Source organism: Gasterosteus aculeatus, chromosome 12, assembly GCF_964276395.1.
Source record: "Gasterosteus aculeatus chromosome 12, fGasAcu3.hap1.1, whole genome shotgun sequence".
Classification (NCBI taxonomy): domain Eukaryota; kingdom Metazoa; phylum Chordata; class Actinopteri; order Perciformes; family Gasterosteidae; genus Gasterosteus; species Gasterosteus aculeatus.
In genome coordinates this window covers 15,811,318-15,829,648 of record NC_135700.1, presented here as the reverse complement: position 1 = coordinate 15,829,648, position 18,331 = coordinate 15,811,318, and the positions used below count along the sequence as shown (strand labels likewise).

General features: G+C 42.9%; 1 protein-coding gene across 10 annotated transcripts in view; it reads left to right on the top strand.

The window, feature by feature from the left end:
• esrrga (estrogen-related receptor gamma a) overlaps positions 1–18,331 on the top strand; it is an 89,040-nt gene that overhangs the window by 10,002 nt on the left and 60,707 nt on the right. For 3 of the 10 annotated variants that reach the window (XM_040165402.2, XM_040165385.2, XM_040165368.2), the window contains exon 1: positions 14,790–15,209. The exons of 2 other annotated variants lie outside the window; for them this stretch is intronic. In XM_040165402.2, the coding sequence (XP_040021336.1) occupies positions 15,154–15,209 (56 nt within the window). In that variant the 5' untranslated portion in view covers positions 14,790–15,153. Of the gene's footprint in view, positions 1–14,752; positions 15,214–15,924; positions 16,060–18,331 lie in introns of those variants that run through there. 5 more of the 10 variants (XM_078085100.1, XM_078085099.1, XM_040165376.2 and 2 more) reach the window with 5 other exon arrangements.

The window sequence follows — 18,331 nt, the reverse complement described above, 5'->3', positions numbered from 1 at the left end:
CACACACACGTTGGCCCACACAACACACATACTCAAACAATCCTGAGAACACACACACGCAGCCCCACACACCGTATCCCTCTATCCAGTTATACGTTAAATTGACAACATTACACAAAAACTTAACTGCATTATATTTAAGAGTTTAACATGCAAGCACAAAATGACACATATGACTTAGTAAGACATAAAGTCACCTCAGTACACAGAAGCTTTAACACAAACACTGTTTTTGTGCCCTTTTGGTCATTTAAATCTTTTAAAGCTTGTTGTAGTTTTCTTCTGTATGTAAATGTGTGTATTGTCATGTGCAGCACTTTTAAAATACAAATGTTTTCAGTGTAACTATGAGATCAGTTAAGTATATTTGAACATGGAATGATACGTCTTGGTGTGTGTGTGTGTATGTGTGTGTGCGCGCGCGCGCGCAAGTGCGTGTTCACGCATTTGTGTGCATGTGTCGTTATGGATTGCCATGTTGTGGACTTGACAGAATCATAATTACGAGCAGTGATGAAATCTACCAAGTGTTTTCTCCCTGCATGACAGAGTGTGTGTGTGTGTGTGTGTGTGTGCGTGTGATATCTGTCATCCGTGGCAGCACGCTCCCTGTTAGCACACAGTAACCATGATCACACCTCCATCTTCCCCTAATAGGACCAGGACAGACTGACGGAGGGCAAAGGAAGATCGATAGATCGGTGGATGAATGGATAGATAGATTTAAGAATATATAAATAATTGTCAATTCTCAAAGACAAAATGAAGAAATGTCCCCATCTTTGTCTTACAAAAATTCTCAGCAGGATTCTCTCACAGGGAAACTCCGTCTCTGGAGTTGGCGCTCCTCTGATAATGTATAGCTCTCAGTGTGCGATGTCTTAAGTGTGTGTCAGACACGCGCCCCTTCACCACATAAAGGCTTTTTTTCTCCCTTCATTGGTTTGTGATCCAACCCTACCTGCCACTGTAGTCAAATCAGAGAGAGACAGAGAGCGGGGGAAAGAGGAGGATGGAGAGAATAGGAGGAGGGGTATGAAGAACAGGGGGGCCAGAGGAGAAAAGATGAGGGGAGTCAACAGAGGGGGTGAGTGAGAGGAAGAGGGAGAGAGACAGGAGGCGCTCAATTTGCCATCACGGGTGCAACGGGGCAGAAAGTATCCAAAAAAAGAGTGTGTTTGTGTGTGCGTCTAAGTAGGTGTGTGTGTGTGTCTATATGAGTGAGAGAGAATATTTATGCATTTATGTGTGTGTGTGTGTGTGTGTGTGTGTGTTTTAGTGTGGGCGAGACTGTGCGTGTGTGTCTAACAAGGGAGAAAAGACAACTCATTTGAATGTCAGAGACGAGGAAGCGGGCGTGCAGGGAGGGAGGGATGAGGCAGAGCGGGATAAGAAGAATGAATATGGATTACTGGGATGAAGATTCTATTATTTTCTGCCCATTTCTCTGATCTCTCTGTCGCTATGCTATAGGCCCTGTGCTGTACTGCATGTGCGTGTATGTGTGTGTGCGCGCATGTTAAAGTGTAATAGAGAATGTAAGGGTCTGCGACGGAAAAGGTATTTGCTTATGTGATGTTAGTGTGTATTTGTAACGTGTGTGTTCTTCAGTCGGATGATTCAGAAACGGGAAACCATTCAATTAGCTGGTGGCTTTTCTTCAGCACAAAGCACTATTTCCCTACATTTGCCTCTCAACATACACGCTCCTCATATGCAATGATTACATACATTGTCAAGTTATATAAAATGTCTACTGTATATCTTTTACTGTGTAGCTTCTAAAAGGCACAACATGCAGAAACTTTTTTGCGACGCAGACCAGTGAACCACCTCCTGTGTGCAGCATGCCAGTCCACAGTAAAGTCATATTCAAAGTGCAGGCTGTTTGTTAACATCCATGGGACTATACGTGCTTTTGTACCTCTTCACCTTAACCAGAGAATAGTAAACAAAAGGCATTAACACAATGTTTTATGGTTTCTGATAAGGGCACATTTACTCTATTGTATGACATAAAGCGTGCACACCACCAAATAACCCAAATGATAGTTACAGATACAGTGGTGCAGGTTTGATTGTTTAACGCTATCAAACCGCCATTACTTGTGTAATAAAATGGCACTCAATGTAGCAAAGCAGGTCTACAGCTAACTTTGGTAATTTTAGCACTTTTTGTAACATTTGCATGAAATATAATCAAAATTGAACCTTTACAGTATGCACTAACTAGAAACCTGAAGTTCACATTCCATTGGGAAGCAGTTCTTCTAGTACAAAGTCTCTACACATCTGAATCTGTGTTGTCTATAATGCTCTTTCTTTTTATGTTACGTCATCAAATATAAATCCTCCTCCTCCTTCCTCGCCACCCTTGCCTTTCCTCTGATGCATATTGCTCTTTCTCCCCCATTTTCCACACATTATCAATCTTTCTCTTTCTTTCTGTCTCTTGTGCTCTTGTTCTTTCTCTCCGGTTGAGTTGTGAGCAGGCAGAGAGACAGAGGGAGAGAGAGAGAGGGAGGGAGAGAGAGAGAGCAATGTGAGTCTCGGCCAATTTGTCCTGACACATAGTGATGCTCAGGTGGGAGAGCGGTGTCAAGCAAAGGAGAGTGAGCTAAAGACGGGCGTGTTGCAATGGGAGAGAGGATATAAGAAAGGGGAAAGAGTAGAACGCCAGATACAGTTTTTTTTTTTTTTTAAATGGGACCAAATTTGAAACTATGGGCTCTGGGACCAGGTTCAAAAAGCATAATTAGACTCAATACAAGATACTGTCTCAATGGACAAACCCCAATACCCCAATTTTTATTGCCGATAGTGAGCCACTTGGGTGTTTGACAAATCGCCTAACTATGTTTTACCTGATATTTAATGTCGCTTTGATATTTAATGCTCTAACTGCTGCACAGATGTTGAAACGAATTGAACCATATAAAAGGTAGGTGAAAAGAGAACGAGAGAGAGAGAGGGGTTTTTTGTCAGACGAGACTGGGAGAGAGCGGGGGGGGGGGGGGGGGGGGGCGATGGTTCCTAGGGGGCGTCCCCCTGTGATAGTGGCATGTTCTCCTTGTGTCACAACAAGAGAGCGAGTGGGATCGACAGAGAAAGAGATATCTAATCTTAGAGGGTAAGGGAGCGTGGACTCCCCAGGGCTTGTCGTGCTCAGCACCTTGTTAACCAGACATCTCTCTTTCCATCTCTATTTCCATCTCTCTTTCCACCTTGCCGCCCCCCTCTCCACCCCGTCACCGTCTAGCTCCGTCTCTCGCTACATCTCTTTCTAGCCCCTTGTCCCCTCTTTTTGTGAGACAGGCAGGAACAATCAGGCCTTTTGCCACTAGTGTCATTCTTCCAGCTCCTCCTGCTGCTTCTGCATCCATCCAAAGGCGTCCATTTCTACAGAGGTGCAAATAGTTAGTATTTCCTTTCATTCGCTTGACAAACCGCTTGTGTCCGTGGATGTTACAGAAGTGCTCTCATGGGCGTGCTGGTGTGTGTGTGTGTGTGTGTGTGTGTTTCCTGTTGTCAGTGCATTGTCGGGTTAAGGAAACTCCTGTCTCTGGTTAATGGAACATCAGCCAAGGTTAACACAGACTGGCAGCCGGAGCCTGAGCACAGACACACACACACACACACACACACACACACACACACACACACACAGCGGCAGGTAGTTGCCATTCTCAAAACGGAAAGTCTAATTGTCACATTTAAACACCAACAATAGTTTTAGTGTAGCGAGCAGACATTAAAGTTGATTGTTACTATCGCACAGCATTTACAGATCAATGTGACCACAGTTAACAGAATAAACTGCTGGGAGGACTCTGGATTGGAGTGGATATTGGTTTATCCTGAGTTATGTAAATGGTTTAGTCTGAAATAGAGGCCACTTTACTAAAGCTCTGAATCTCTACCATGTCTGAGTTTGGCAAACAAAAATTAAAGTTTGAACTTGGGACTCTCTAGTACAGCTCAGATTTTAACTTAAAGTTTGGCCTCTGCCATCAAAGCCTTCCTCTTGCTGCATGTGTGGGGAGGATTTTTGCCAGGCGGATAGTGCAGACCTTCTATTAAGGATGGTGGTTTGATCCCCAGGTTCCTCTTGCTCGGTGCATTCTTGAACTGTATCCAAATTCAAGGGCCAGACGTCCTGAGGGACTCCGTCTAGACTCGTAAAAGACCAGTTTTTAAACAAACTTTTATACAAGAAACATTTTTTTTACGTTTTAAACAATGACTTTGGTAAATGATGTCCGAGTCTGGCTCATGAAGAGTCTGCGGCGACAGTTGGGGGCTAAGGCATCTTAGTGGGACCACAGGATATTACGCTGCTTAGTGCTGAGCTTTGAGGTTTCAGGATGCTGTAAAACAATGTGAGAAGCACTTTCTACTCATTCAGACACTGCCGTAATGAGAAAATACCCTTAATCCAGCTCACACATACACACACCGACACGCGCAGAGGCGTATTTCTGCTGCCGAGTGGTTTCTTGGTGAAAGCATATTGCGAGGGAAGCAGTTTAAGGAGTGGCAATTATAGTTTTGGACAACGTCATTGATTTAAACTCCTGATTAGAGGAAAGGTGACAGAGGTGGTACATACAATGGTGAGGGTAGGGGTGGGGTGAGCATGGGGGAATGGCACACACGCGCATACACTCCCACACACACACACAGTCGCCGTCACTCATGGGAATGCCTCACAATGGCAAGGGTTCCCCGTCATTCCTGCCTTCATGGTTCTCTCTCTGTATCTCTCTCCTTCTTTCCCTCTCTCTCTATTTCTCGACACACCTGACTGAAATATCGATGTTTACCAAGCGCTGCTGTTCATGCCTAAATGGTTGTTTTTGTTTCAAAGAACAGGGGACTTTCACACACACACACACACACACATACAGTACAGACCCGTGGCTGGAGAGGAGGCATTTGAACACTTAATTTGCATCCTTAATGGTGTTATGGGTACATACAATATAGAAACAATAAGACTGGAATCTGCTCACTAAAAATGTGGAGAGGGGCCATTCATTCGTATTAAAGTTGCGCATGACCCCAAAAAAATATTAATTATAAAATTACCACGATCAGCAGAATTGTTTCCTTTAACTCTGATTCTGAAGGACATCAATCGTTGCTTCTAATTTCGGCATTTTAAAATTAGAGATATTAATAATGAACTGTTTAACCATGAACCGAAAATAAGATATTTTAAACAAAAATAAAAGCTGAGATAAGCGGGTGAACCTCAAAGATCCGCCCACTATTTGTTTTGTTGCTCTGGGTCTCTCACCCTTTAGCCTTTGTGACTAGAAACAGGGGGTCCTGGTGTTGTACCGCTACTCACACACAAGTTCTCTCACTCTCTTGGCCGTTCTTTACCGCGCAGCCTCTGTGTTACCGTTTAGCATATCCTATTAATGTTAAGCTGAAGTAAAACACATTTTTCTGGCTGGTGAACAAATCCCATCAGGATCTTTCTGTGTCTTCAGCAGATACCGGCCACAATACCTTTGCCACAGTGCCTCTTACACCACCTCTGGTGGCTTGTGTATAAGCCCCCAAAAAAAAGAATTCTAAGCAATTTGTAGAATTTATTGTTTCTCACACCAGATAAAAACATGTAAGAGAACGCTAGTAAATGGAATTACCAGGTTACACCACAATATACACTCTCTGTCTGATAGCACTTTCATTGAGAGCCTGATGAAGCCTGTGATATCTGCTGTGCTACCAGATTCATTTAGGCTGCAGTGTGTTAACGGCTAACCGTGTGTGTGGGTGTGTTCTGTGTGTTCGTGTGTATTCGGGCAAAGCTGGGGTCTACAAGCTGATGTCAGATTGTAATTGAGTAACTCTGGTTCGAATGCATCTCCATTAGCTCTCGCTATCAGAGTGAGCTCACCCTGAGCCTGCACAAGAGATCCATAGCCTCTAATCCAGCCCGCGTTGCCAACCCTCAAGGATTGCCGGGGTGATTCACAAAGCCATGGCTCAACAGTAAAAACTTTACCGTTACTCAACATGTTGTCGTATGTCTGTATGTTGATGTAATACAGTAGTTATGTCACATTAGAATATGTTTGCATTGCCGGTAAAGACCCTGCTGGTTGTTTGGCTCGTTTTGTGTGGATTCAAAGTGCTTAACAGAGAGCTGCCGTAAAGGAAACTTAACGTGCATCTGGTGAACTGCTGCAGTGTTACTTCTGCCGTCATTGAAGCGGTGTTGAGTGTGACGCTGAAGCCATTACTTAAACGTTGATTGTGGGATGAAGTCTCTTCTTTGGTGCTGACCCGCTGACCACGGCGGCTAAATGGCAGACGTTGTGCTACTGCTGAATCTTTTAAATAGTGGTTGGATTCGCTGATGTTTTATTGTGAGCAGCGGTCCAATCTTTGTCGTTTTTAGTGTGTATCTATTTCTCACAGCCTACTTGGAAATGGATTTTGGCCGCAGCACGCTCAGTGCAATTATGTTTCTGAATCGCTTCTCAAAGTGCTGAACTTTTTAGCACTAAAATAAGTCTTTTTGAGTACGTTGTGTTCATTGATAATGTGTGTGTGTGTGTGTGTGTGTGCGCGTGTCTCCACGCTCTCACTGTGTCCTCTATGCCCCTGCATTGTTCCCCACATTGTTTTTCTTCACAAAAAGTCTTGCCCTGACAAGGTGCTGTGCGCTGTAAAAATTATGCCTTGTTTATAGGTATTTATTTCCCCTTGACAGTTTAATTATTTCAGGCCCCATTGGAGGAAACAACATAAAAAACTCCCCATGTTCATACAGATTCTAATTAGGAATGCTGGGAAATTAAAACAGAGTTGTTTGAAAATGCTGTCATTTTTCCAAAGCCTCGTCTTGGAATTATGTCTCAATCAGCACAAGCGGAAATAATTACTTGTATACCTTCTAACTGCCAACATTTACCAAATGGCAAAGCAATTTACAGCCATCATGGCCCGAGAAGCAATCACTGGGCCAACGATAAATTCACAGGCCGACGGTTTGGAGAGCAACATGTAGGAAGGAAGGGTTGCTGTGGAGAATTAGAGAGCGAGATAAAGGGTACAGGACTTTCTTGCCACCTGTGTACTCCGACGGGTTCTTTCCCAACATTGTCACTAATTTGACTTGTTTCTTTTTCCAGACCTTCCCCTTTTATGTCGGCATCTTTCTTGTCATTGTACAGTGAAAACGTAGCGCCGAGAAACACACACACAGCGCACACACTCCTCAAATGGAGGCAGCGCGACAATTAAGTGATTATTTCCGCACGCACCATTAAACACTCATTGCAGACGCAGACGCAGACAAAGGCAGAGATAAAAACATACATGAGCACAGACACTTAAACACCCGCGCACACATTGGCTTTAAAGTAATTACTCACACACGTCATTAGACACAGATGAAGTGGAGTGTGTTTATATTGAGTGTATCTCTCAGTGTGGACCATTGTAGGCCCCGTTACTCTTTGGCTGCACTAACATCATCCGTCTAGTAAAACAAATGAACTCAATGTTACCATCTTACACCACAGCAACACAAACCAGATCTGAAAAGGTAACGTTTCACAATGACGACGACAACAGACAAATACAGAGAATGGGACCCCAAAGTTTGCTTAAGTTTGCTTGTGTTCCCAAGAGATGTAAAATAAATAAGTATTAATAAGTATAATTGTATACTATACTTATAAGTAATAAGTATAGTAACAATTATGTCTGAACGAGGCTTAATACATTTATTCTTGTAGTGTAAAACGGCTGTGCACACCTGTACACGTGCACTCACATACACTAATGCAGCCGCTGTGTTAACAAAGCAAGGAGAAGCTCCGATAACAACAGAAGGTAGAGGGACTTCTTACTCTGCTACACCTTTACACAGTAAATGTTTGTTTGCTCCAATATTAATGTTGAGAATGTTAAATGTCTGTTTCATTCACATGTGTAACCCAAAGAAAAAAACACAACTATTTCAAATATCCATACTTACTTATTTGCCAGTTGATGTTAAGGTTAGATTTCATATTTTGTTGTCCTTGAAAATCTTTTTCTTCTGTAAGCTTAAACCTTTTCTCTCGAATCCTAAACCTCCCCAAAAGCCTTCTGTTTTACCTTTGCTGTTTAATCCCCTTTCCCCTTCTTCTCCTCTGTACGGACTCTCTCTCTTATTATCTGTATTCGTGGCGGAATTATTCACTTGGCTTGCACCTCGGTTTGAATAAATTGAGTGTTGAACTATTTGAGAGAGGGGCTTTTTAGACAGGCATACATTTGCGTGCATGTGTGTTGTGTGTGTTGCATTAACAAAAAGACAGCATCGCGAGACGACTAATCCCTGTGGAATAGCCCTCTCATGTTCTGTTTGAGAGCAGCGTAATTAAAAGAGCCCACCTCTCCGAAGTCACCTAGTTCAACACAAAACACTGCTTTACACGGACACACACACACACACACACACACACACACAAGGCTTTCTTACAGGCAATACTGTGTATAATCACATCCTGGTTTCTAATTCGTCCCTGGGAATAAATCAGGAGGGAGGGCAGGAGAGAAAGAGCACTGAGGTTCAACAAAACGTGCAACGTCAAGACCAAGAACATAATGAAAATTGTGATGATAAAAATGACGGACTTGTTCATGTTCCATTGCAGCTTTCTTAAGCACACAGCCTATTTCTTTGTCTGTCCATCTTACCGTCTGTCTCTTGGTCCTCTTCCATCACACCAACCAACACTGCCAAGTGTTAAACTTCTCAAACTTTTTATCCAACGATTTTCTGGTGTTTCGGCTTTTTTGCAAAACATATAAAAAATGAGTGGGTTATACGCGTGGATTGTTGTTTGTGTGTGTGTTGTTTCACACACACAAAGAACGGTTTCCGTTTTGTTACTACGTGAGACAGTCAGAGACGCCTTGCATGTAGTATAAGAGCTGGAGAGGAGGTCTCACCTGAACTGGGAGGACACACAACTCCTACTGTGTGCTCACAAAGTACCTGGATTCAGCAGAGTACATTAACATGGACTGAATGGAAATGGTGTACACACACGCACTAACAATCATCTTGGTGAAATCTATCATGTCCATTTTGCATCCCTGTCCAGCTCCAAACGTCCCCCTTTTCCATGGTTCCCACCATCTGAGGTCCCATGTAGCCAATGGAAACTTCTTGTGCACTGGGTCAGTTTGTTTGTGCTTCGTAGCATCTTTGTAATTGATTTAGCATGATTTCAAGTTGTAACAGATATTAAATAAAATAGATTTAACTGCTTGATATGAGCTGTATGTTTGGATTGCAGACTGTTTATAAGTTTAAATAAGTTTACATTCAAATGGTAAAACTACATTAAAATTTTAGAGGAAGTTAACATTCCCTTTTTATAAACGCCAGGGTCACTTTCGGCATATGACTTGCACCCACTTTTTGTCACCTTATTGCACACACACACACACACGCACATATCGCTACCCTCTTTTTCCCTCTCTGTATCGTCTCCGTCTGTATCTCTGTCGCACATACCTCTGTCTTCCTCGCTGTGAATCCTGCCTGACCTTTGCATGGAGTGTAACAACACACAACTGTCACATGGCTCTCTGTTCTAAAGAAGTACCACATACATTGCATAAGATTGTAAGCATGTCAATACACATGTGTGTATATGTATTTCAGGTGTGTCATCTGTGTGGTTAAATATTGTCTATATTTGTTTTTTAATTAGCATTTGCCATATACTAACTGCCACGCAATATGTAATATACACAGGCGTATTAAAATATGTAATCGTTGATGTATGATTAAACTAAGTGTGTGTGTGTGTGTGAGAGAGAGACTCCCATGTACCGACCTCCAAAGGTTACCCGGACAGAGTTTTGGTGACAGGCTCCAGAAAGCCCCCTAAACCCTCCAGCTTTTCCCAACAGCTGGTGTTCTCTCCTTGGCCGCCACCGCCCCTTCCCTCCCCAGCTCTGCCTGGGTGGACTCACAAGAGTCAAAGTTTTGCCCAACACATGTACACACACACACACAAACAGATTTGAATAGCAATCGAATGGATCTTAATAGATTTTTTTGCATATGCGAAAAAAAGTAATCTGTGTAAGAATATGACATGTTAAGGATTTGACTGAACCCAATGTGCATTTTTTTTTATCTACCAGCAATGCATATGTTGTAGGAAGCAAAAAAAGCCTCTCAGTGTGTCACGCTTTTATTCTGAAAGACTGAAAATTCCAGGCTTCACTTAAATATTCATTTCCTCAATTTTCTAAATTAAATGCATATTTCCATTTACTGTCTGGTTATGTATTTTTACGACAATAAATTCTGCACAAGCAACCCAGGAAAATAATCAAGATAGCGGGAATTACTATTTAGTTATAGATGTTTTAAAAGTAAACAGAATTCAGTATTTACAGTATGATACATAAACATCAGCCCCTTTGCCGCAATACCAATTAGTCAGTATCAGAATGATATATGATCTTGGTATTGGAGGATCCAAAGTTATTTAACTCTTGATAATATTAGCATGGCTAATGCCACAACATAGGTAAAAACAGTCAAAACTAACACATCAATCAACACCGTGAACACATTTCTTTCAGTTGTAGTGGTTGTGAAATCTCATTATTTCATTTATTGATATGGTGTTTTCATTCATTGCTAAAATAATAATGTCCTGCATTGTTCTAAATGGACAAATAAGGTTTCAACCCCTAGAGAACTTTAAAACAAAGTCAATGTTGCAAAGCAACGCATTTGGGAACCTGGACAAACATTCTCTCTCACTCACACATCCTAAAATCAACTGTAGGGAAAGTGTAGTGTTTACCTAATAACACCTTGTGACTGCGAAACCTCTCACTGCTATCACACCAATTGGACAGTTTGGGGACGGAGATGTCTTTCTAGGTCTCCGTCTCTCACTCCTGCCTCTGGGTTCTGGTTGGAGGGCCGGGGCGGGGGGGCTGTGGTCAAATTGGCTGTTTCCTCACTGGGCTCTGCTGTACCTGCTGACACAGCTATCAGATAACTTCTCTCTCGTCCCTGCTGGAAGTATAACTGTGTGTGAGAGATTTCTTGTTCCTTGATACAATTGGTTGTCATATATGTATATATATTATAGATGTATCATTGGTATGATTCTCTTTTTCAAAATCGTTTAATTTTGTGTGCTTTTGCACGCTCCAATGCAATTACACAACTAGTGAGTGAGTGTGTTGCAGTTGGCTTTAAACTGACCAGAGCCCATAGCTCCCTCTGTTGGCTAGTGGTGAGCTGCAATCTCTCCCCCCCCCACCCCTGCCCCCCCCCCCCTCTCTCTCTCTCTGGCTCCTGCATTGGCATCACTTTTCACCTTTACAAAACGTTTAGTATTGTGCGTTTTGTAAAGCGTACAAATTGCTCCTCTCAAGTTTTATTCCAGCTGTTAGTTAGTTGTAGTATTTCCATAAGAAATAGTTAGCATACAAATACAATAGGAAAAGAAAAATGTGCAATTTGATTATCACATACAGAAAAGTCCTATTTTTGGTGATTAGAGCCTGGTCTGCTGCTGTAGCTTCAGTCTGGTGATACACACATATGTGTCGATATGCAGTCTGTGGTCAGCTGCTTAAGTGACCGCCTCTCGAATTTGTTAAAGACTGTTGACCAGCACGCGCGCACACACACACACACACACACACACACACACACACACACACACACACACACACACACACACACACACACACACACACACACACACACACACACACACACACATATTACACACAGTGCCCTGAATGAACTTGCTGTGGCCTATCGAGTGGTGTGATTGATGTCAGTGAGAGTTGCAATGGATATTTCTTCCACAGATGTCAACAGGCTGCCAGCAAAGGGTCAACACACCCACGTACACACTCAGACACACACAAGACTGCAGACGAGGGACAAAAGAAAGAGATCCGCACACAGTACAATAGCACAGGCAATAATGACCTGTAATTCTAGTCCACGCTGTGCGCGTCCCGGGCTATTTTTTATCACGCAGCATGTTTTCTGTCCAGTCTTCTAGACATCATGGGGATGTGATTGCCAGGGAGCCGACACTCACAAGTACACACACCCGTGAACACACAGGGTATTTCCTCAGCTTTTACTGTAATAGCTTTGTGTTTAAGAGGTTTGCGTGGCAGCCGGGTTAGTCCAGCGAGAGAGAGAAGTGGCCTTAAGGGGTCACTGTCAACATACACACTGAGAGCCAATCAATAGTCGGGGGGGCGCGGGGGTCAGGGAGGGAAAAGAGGAGCGAGGCATAAAGAGAGCAGGTTGTTTCAGGGTTCAACTTAGATCACTGAGGTTTTGTAACCGTATCAATAGGTTTCAGATGGACCAGCTTCAGGGACACATGAGGAACATGAGTTTGCGCACAGCTGCGTTTAGGGTTATGTGTGCGTGGTATAGGACTTACACGTGTCACTAGAATCATTTCTCCTATTGACAGAATAGAGAAGGCGATTTTATAAATAAAATCGGATTTGTATATGCCTACAGTATGTGTGACGCCATCATAAATCTAATATTTGAACACAAATCGCTTAAAGTACATGCATGAATTACATAATGTGGACCAGTGGTATGAAAAGTGTCATGATTATCTTTCTAAAGAAAACTGAAAGAAAGACATACGTGTCTATGAGCCGATTTCTTTCTATGAGTGCCATTGGTAGTTGACAGCCTGCCAGCTTGATTCCTTTTGTGGAGAGAGTTCATCTCAAAGACACTGTTTAATTTATCTTCATGCAACTCACAACACTTTCAAAATAATTTGCTTTTTTTGTGAACCCGTGAAATGTATGAAATTATATGTGCATCCCTACTGTACCTTTTAATTTCCCATTAGCAGATTTCCTCTTTTTCAATACATATTATGTAAAGCATGAAATCTATGTATTGTAATCTTTCCTCACAGATAAAGGGATTGCAGATGCCTGTATTTGTATCCATTTGTATTTATGTGTGAGTTAGCGAGGGTTTGGTAAAGGATTTGTTTGCCTGATAGTGACGGCAGCATTGATTCACACTCATCTTTGTCGATGCTTATAAGCCACTGGATACATCATAACTCTGTGTGTGTGTGTCTGCTTGTGGACATGAAAGTTATAGCGTCTGTGTGTATGTATGTATATGTATATATATATATATATATATATATTTATATAAATGTGTGTTTGAATACACATACCTCTTTATATAAATGTCATAAAGGCCCCTTTCTTTGTTGCCTATGTTGAATGAATGAATTTCACAATTTAATGCCTGTTTATAAACTGCTAAACCACGAGATGTCTTTATTCCTAAAAAGGCCGTAAAATAATATTATACAATACAACAATATTAACAGCCTCATTTTGTGTTTTTGCGTGTTATAAAAAAGTGATACGGATGTTCTACTGTCGACCAACAAAACAGAGATGATACATTTGACTTGTTTGCGAATATCGGTTAGAAAAAAAAGAGCGAGGAAGAAGGAGAGAAAAAGAGGTTGACTGTTGCACGCACACACACGCACACACACACACACGTACATCAAAGCGGAGATTGGTTTCAGGAAATGTTTTATTATCTCTCCTCTTCCAAAGCTGCTAATCACAACCACTTTCTTTCATCTTCACATCCCTCCTTTGCACCCCTCTGATTTCTTTCTCTCTGTCTCCCTCTCTCTTCCACTTCTCCCCCCCCTCCCTTCCATCCCGTGTTCGGTGGCGTCGGAGAGTTGCAAAAGTCGGATGGAACACTTTTAATAAAAAGAAAGCAATATGCAGATCTGTGTTTGCCCTGTAGGTTTCCCACTTGCCCCTTTTTCAGAGAAAAGACCCTCCCCTCTTTTCTCACATCTCTGAGGATGAGTGAGACCGTTTTCCTGGAGAATCCCTCTCGCTCTGAAAATACCCTCATTCCAAGTCGTTTTACTACAAGACATATTGGAAATACATGGGAATATACTACCTGCTGGTTTTGGAGGCGGCAGGGAGCTCAACAAAACAGCAAGCAGCAGGGAAAATCTTGTCCCCAATCATTCCCAAATCATTCCACAACAAAGGACAAGGGCCTCGGAATTGCCATAATCCCGTGTTTTACCGCTGAGCTGTGATGGGCTCTGTATGTTTGCGGTGTGAAACGTTATTTAGGCTCTTGGGGTTTAGGGTTAAAACCTACACATTTTCCTTTTGATCTTTGAGCAATTGTATCATCTTGATTAGGAGAATTTCGTTTTGCACACATCTGGGATTTCTTCCGGGGCAAAAATGCCTCGCAACATGGTGCTGCTTAAATGTTTAGCCTTTGCTTGGAAGATTTATATTTTCCAAGGACGCCCCCCCCCCACACGTTTCAGCATTGCAGGAAATAGAGACGAGTCAAAGCAAACTTTTATGAAATGATTGTTGAGAAAGACAGAAACCTAAAGGTTCATAAAACGATAGAGAGGGAAGGAAAGCGGGACGTCGTGCTTTGCATCTTCTCTCACCTGCCTCTTTCTCCTCTCCGATCCCTCCTTCCCTTCCTCCCTTCCCTCTATCGCTCTTTGTCTGATCCCTCCCTCTCCACCTGCTCTTCTCCCCATCTCTCCCCCTCTCGCTCGCTGACTCCACCCCTTACTCCGCCCGTCCCCAAAACCATTGGTCAGGTATCGGCCAATAGCAGCGGGGCGCGGGCCTGAGGGACCGCACATGCAAAACGCCGCTTAATATTCATGAGCTGCTATCGGGGCTTTAAGTCGTTGATTAGGACACAGGCAGAGCTTTCCGTCCCAACTGCGTGGCTGTCCGGCTGTGTGTGCACCTATAGCCCCCCGCTCCCTGCCTGTCACACACACACTCACACACACAGACTCACACACACGCTCACACACACGCAGAGCCGGTCAGTGCAGCAGCGCAGAGCCTGGTAATTGTATTGCTCCCTCCAAGCGGAAGGAAGGACCGAGAGGGAGAGAGAGAGGGAGGGAGGGAGAGAAAGGGAGAGAGAGAGGGAGAGAGGAAGACCGGAGAAAGAAGAGGAGGAGAGATATAAAAACTTTGATTTTTTTGAATTTTCTTCTGCTGCTTTCTTTTCCTGGACGAGGTTGACTTGACAATGACCCGGTATCGCCGATGGAGTCGGTAGGACACCCGTTATCCGAGTGTTTTTTAATGCACTCTGAGCAAGAGTAGGTAAATTTTACCTTTTTATCTTGTCCTTTTCTATTCGTCATTCATCGTGTCGCTGTCACCGTCTGTCATGGAGTGTGTGTGTGCGTGTGTTTGTGTGCGTGTGTGTGTGTGTGCGCGTGTGTGCTGGTATGCAGCAGAGGTGGCCGGTGGCACCATGTCAAGGTTGTTTCTGCTGTCAGGTAGCACGCGTCCACTGTCTCTGTGTGCGTGTGTGTGTGCGTGCGTGCGCGCGCGCAAGTTGTTGTGTGTGCGTGTTTGCAGTATCCGGACAGCAGCTTTTCCTCCGTGGGTGGAGGAGTGTAATTTCCGTCCCTCCACTTGAGAACGGGACACAAACGCACTTGCTCGTACGCGCACGGACACGCGCGCGCGTTAATAACGCAGAGGCCGCGTGTCCCTCACTTTCTCTGCGTTTGAGACGTTGTTTCACTTTGAGACAAGTTGTTCGCGGGACAAAACAGCTGCGCGGTCACAATCGTCTACTTGTCTGTGTGTGTGTGTGTGTGTGTGTGTGTGTGTGTGTGTGTGTGTGTGTGTGTGTGTGTGTAGGCTACGCCGTGCACGTGGCTTTCTTACGTGCGTGTGCGTCCAAGCGGAGAATCAGGGAGGTAGCGGGGCATCGAGGTTACGGGGGAAAAGACGCGCAGAGAGTCGAGGGGGAGAGGGGGTGAGAGAGGGTGAAAGGGGGGAGAGCCGCGCTCTGAAATGCCAGAGGAGGTAGAATTTCCGACGGGCAGCTCAGCGTGTGGCCCGGCACAGGAATTAGAGACAGTCGCACGCACGCACGCACGCACGCAGGCCAGTGCCGCTGCGCTGCTCCTTTAGAGAAACGCGTTGCTCTTTTAGGTGAGTGTTGAAAACGATGTTAAAATGTGCAGATTAATTTGTTGACAGCTTTGTGTGTGTGCGTGTGTGCGTGCGTTCTTTTGCGAGTACGTTCCTTGCGAGGTGCGTTTTAATGAAAATTCACAAAGAGGACAAACAATGTCAGCAAATAAAGTGAGGTGAATAAATCGTTATACACGCATTGTACGCGCGGTCGGGCTCGTTGTGTGTTTCAGGCTGCGCGCTCTTTGCGTATGAATGGCCATTCATTAGTACCAGGGTTACAAAGTACTATACGAAAATACAGATGTATGTATAAATCATTTGGTCCTAAGAGGTCGTGGCTTCATAGGGGATAGATTCAAATTAGGAAAACTGAATCACATCGTCTAAGTTTCCTCCGGTGGAAAGTCGGAGGTGGAAACTGAAAGGACGAAGTTGAGTCAGAAGACGATGCAGGTGGATTTTTCTGATGTGTTTCCTAAACGTAAAGAAAACTAGTTTCTTATAGTGTAATTTTAAGTTGTCTCACCTTTTATCTATGTGTGTGTTTTACATGAAGACACATTCTCTACACATTATGTGGGATAAAGAGGTAGAATGTTAAGTAAAAAGAGCAGCTTGAAAGGACACTTCTATACCATTGAACTTGTCTTTTATCATTTTTTCTTCTTCTGATTAGATAGATATTTGAAACTACAACAAGAGCGATTCATTTTATTGAAGCATTACTAATAATAAAGATACACCCAAAGGGATTTTAGTCATCACTTTTTTAAACAGCAATGCAATGTCATAGATTAGATTTTTAATGTCTCACCTTGTCGACAAAAGCCTTTCACATTGAACACGCTGATTTCATTTTGTAAATCATTTGACTGGATGAGCAAAGTGTGGATTCAGAACATTTTCTTCTGAAAGGACTCGGCTCACTCTATCTGAACAGAGCCAATAGTGCCGGTCCTTCAACTGACAGCTTCAGGTTAAAAAAACAGTCACCTCGGGTTTTTTTATTGTAAAATGAAAAGAGAGGAAGACTATTAGCTCGGTTTTGATTAAGGGTTTGGATTGAGAGCTCCGTTTGAAAATTAAGCACAGATATGTTAATAGGAAAACACACTTTGATGTCCTGTGAGCAGTGGAATTTGTTGCTTTCCCCGTGTGCGTTTCTGCACACTGGGAACGGTGTCGCATTTTAAACAAATCCTCTGGTCCGCTCCTTCATCCGTCCATCCGTCAATCCACCTTCCTCTTTTCTCTGCTGAGGCTTCCCCTCTTTTGCTCTCAGGCACTGCTTTCCTGCACTAATTAAAATATTAGGGATAATGATCATACCGATGATAATAATAATAACAACAAGTACCGCTTAAGCTGTTAACATAATTGCATTCCCCTCATGCCACCACATACATACCATTTGCATATCATTAGGATATATTTCCTGCAGTGACTTCAGGGATTTTGGTGTTTTTCTGTCAGTGGGTGTAAAGAAGACGGGTGGCGAGAATAGCACAACGTCCGCGCTGATCAGTCAGTTAAAGGTTTGCTGTGTGAGAGATGGCAGCATAAATTATTTCAGTTGGTTATTTTCAATCAATTTTTTGATCATATGATTTGATTGTAAGGAAATCTTATGCAAATAAATTGTTTCCAATTGTGGGTGAAAATTAAAATGCTCTGCTCAAACAGTTTGTTGCATGTTTTGAAAAATGCACTGTGTTGTTCAAAGTATGTTCTTGATGAAAAATGTGAGGAATTTTTTATCAAGGACATATGACACAGTGCATTTTCAGACAAATTGGAACACAATATTTTCGTTAACGTAGTATTTATTTTCTATTAAACTAATTTAATGATTCATCTGTTGTAGGCGATAGCGCACAATTTCTACCATGCAAGTACTAGAGTGTGTGATAAGACAGCGATAAAAGCAGTACAACAGACATACTAAATTGTGTTGGTGGATCTTTGGAGCAACGCCGTGACCTCAAAGATTTCATAATGTTTTGTCTTTACTGATATTCATGGTGACATAATATCATAACTTAACTGCAGAAAACCTGAAGGCCGACTGTTCTTCCTCCGGTCTGTTAGTTCAAAATAGGGCTGTCTGTCAAAGGGTATTCACCTAAAAGAGGAAATTATCAAGAGCATTTGCTGCCGTTTAAATCAGTTGGATTCAAAAGACCAAAATCAACATTATTAATGAAAATGCAAAGAAACGATTGTTTATTCCTCCACAAAATAAATTATTATGATTTACATATTGTCCTCTGCGTTTTTCTCTTTGTGG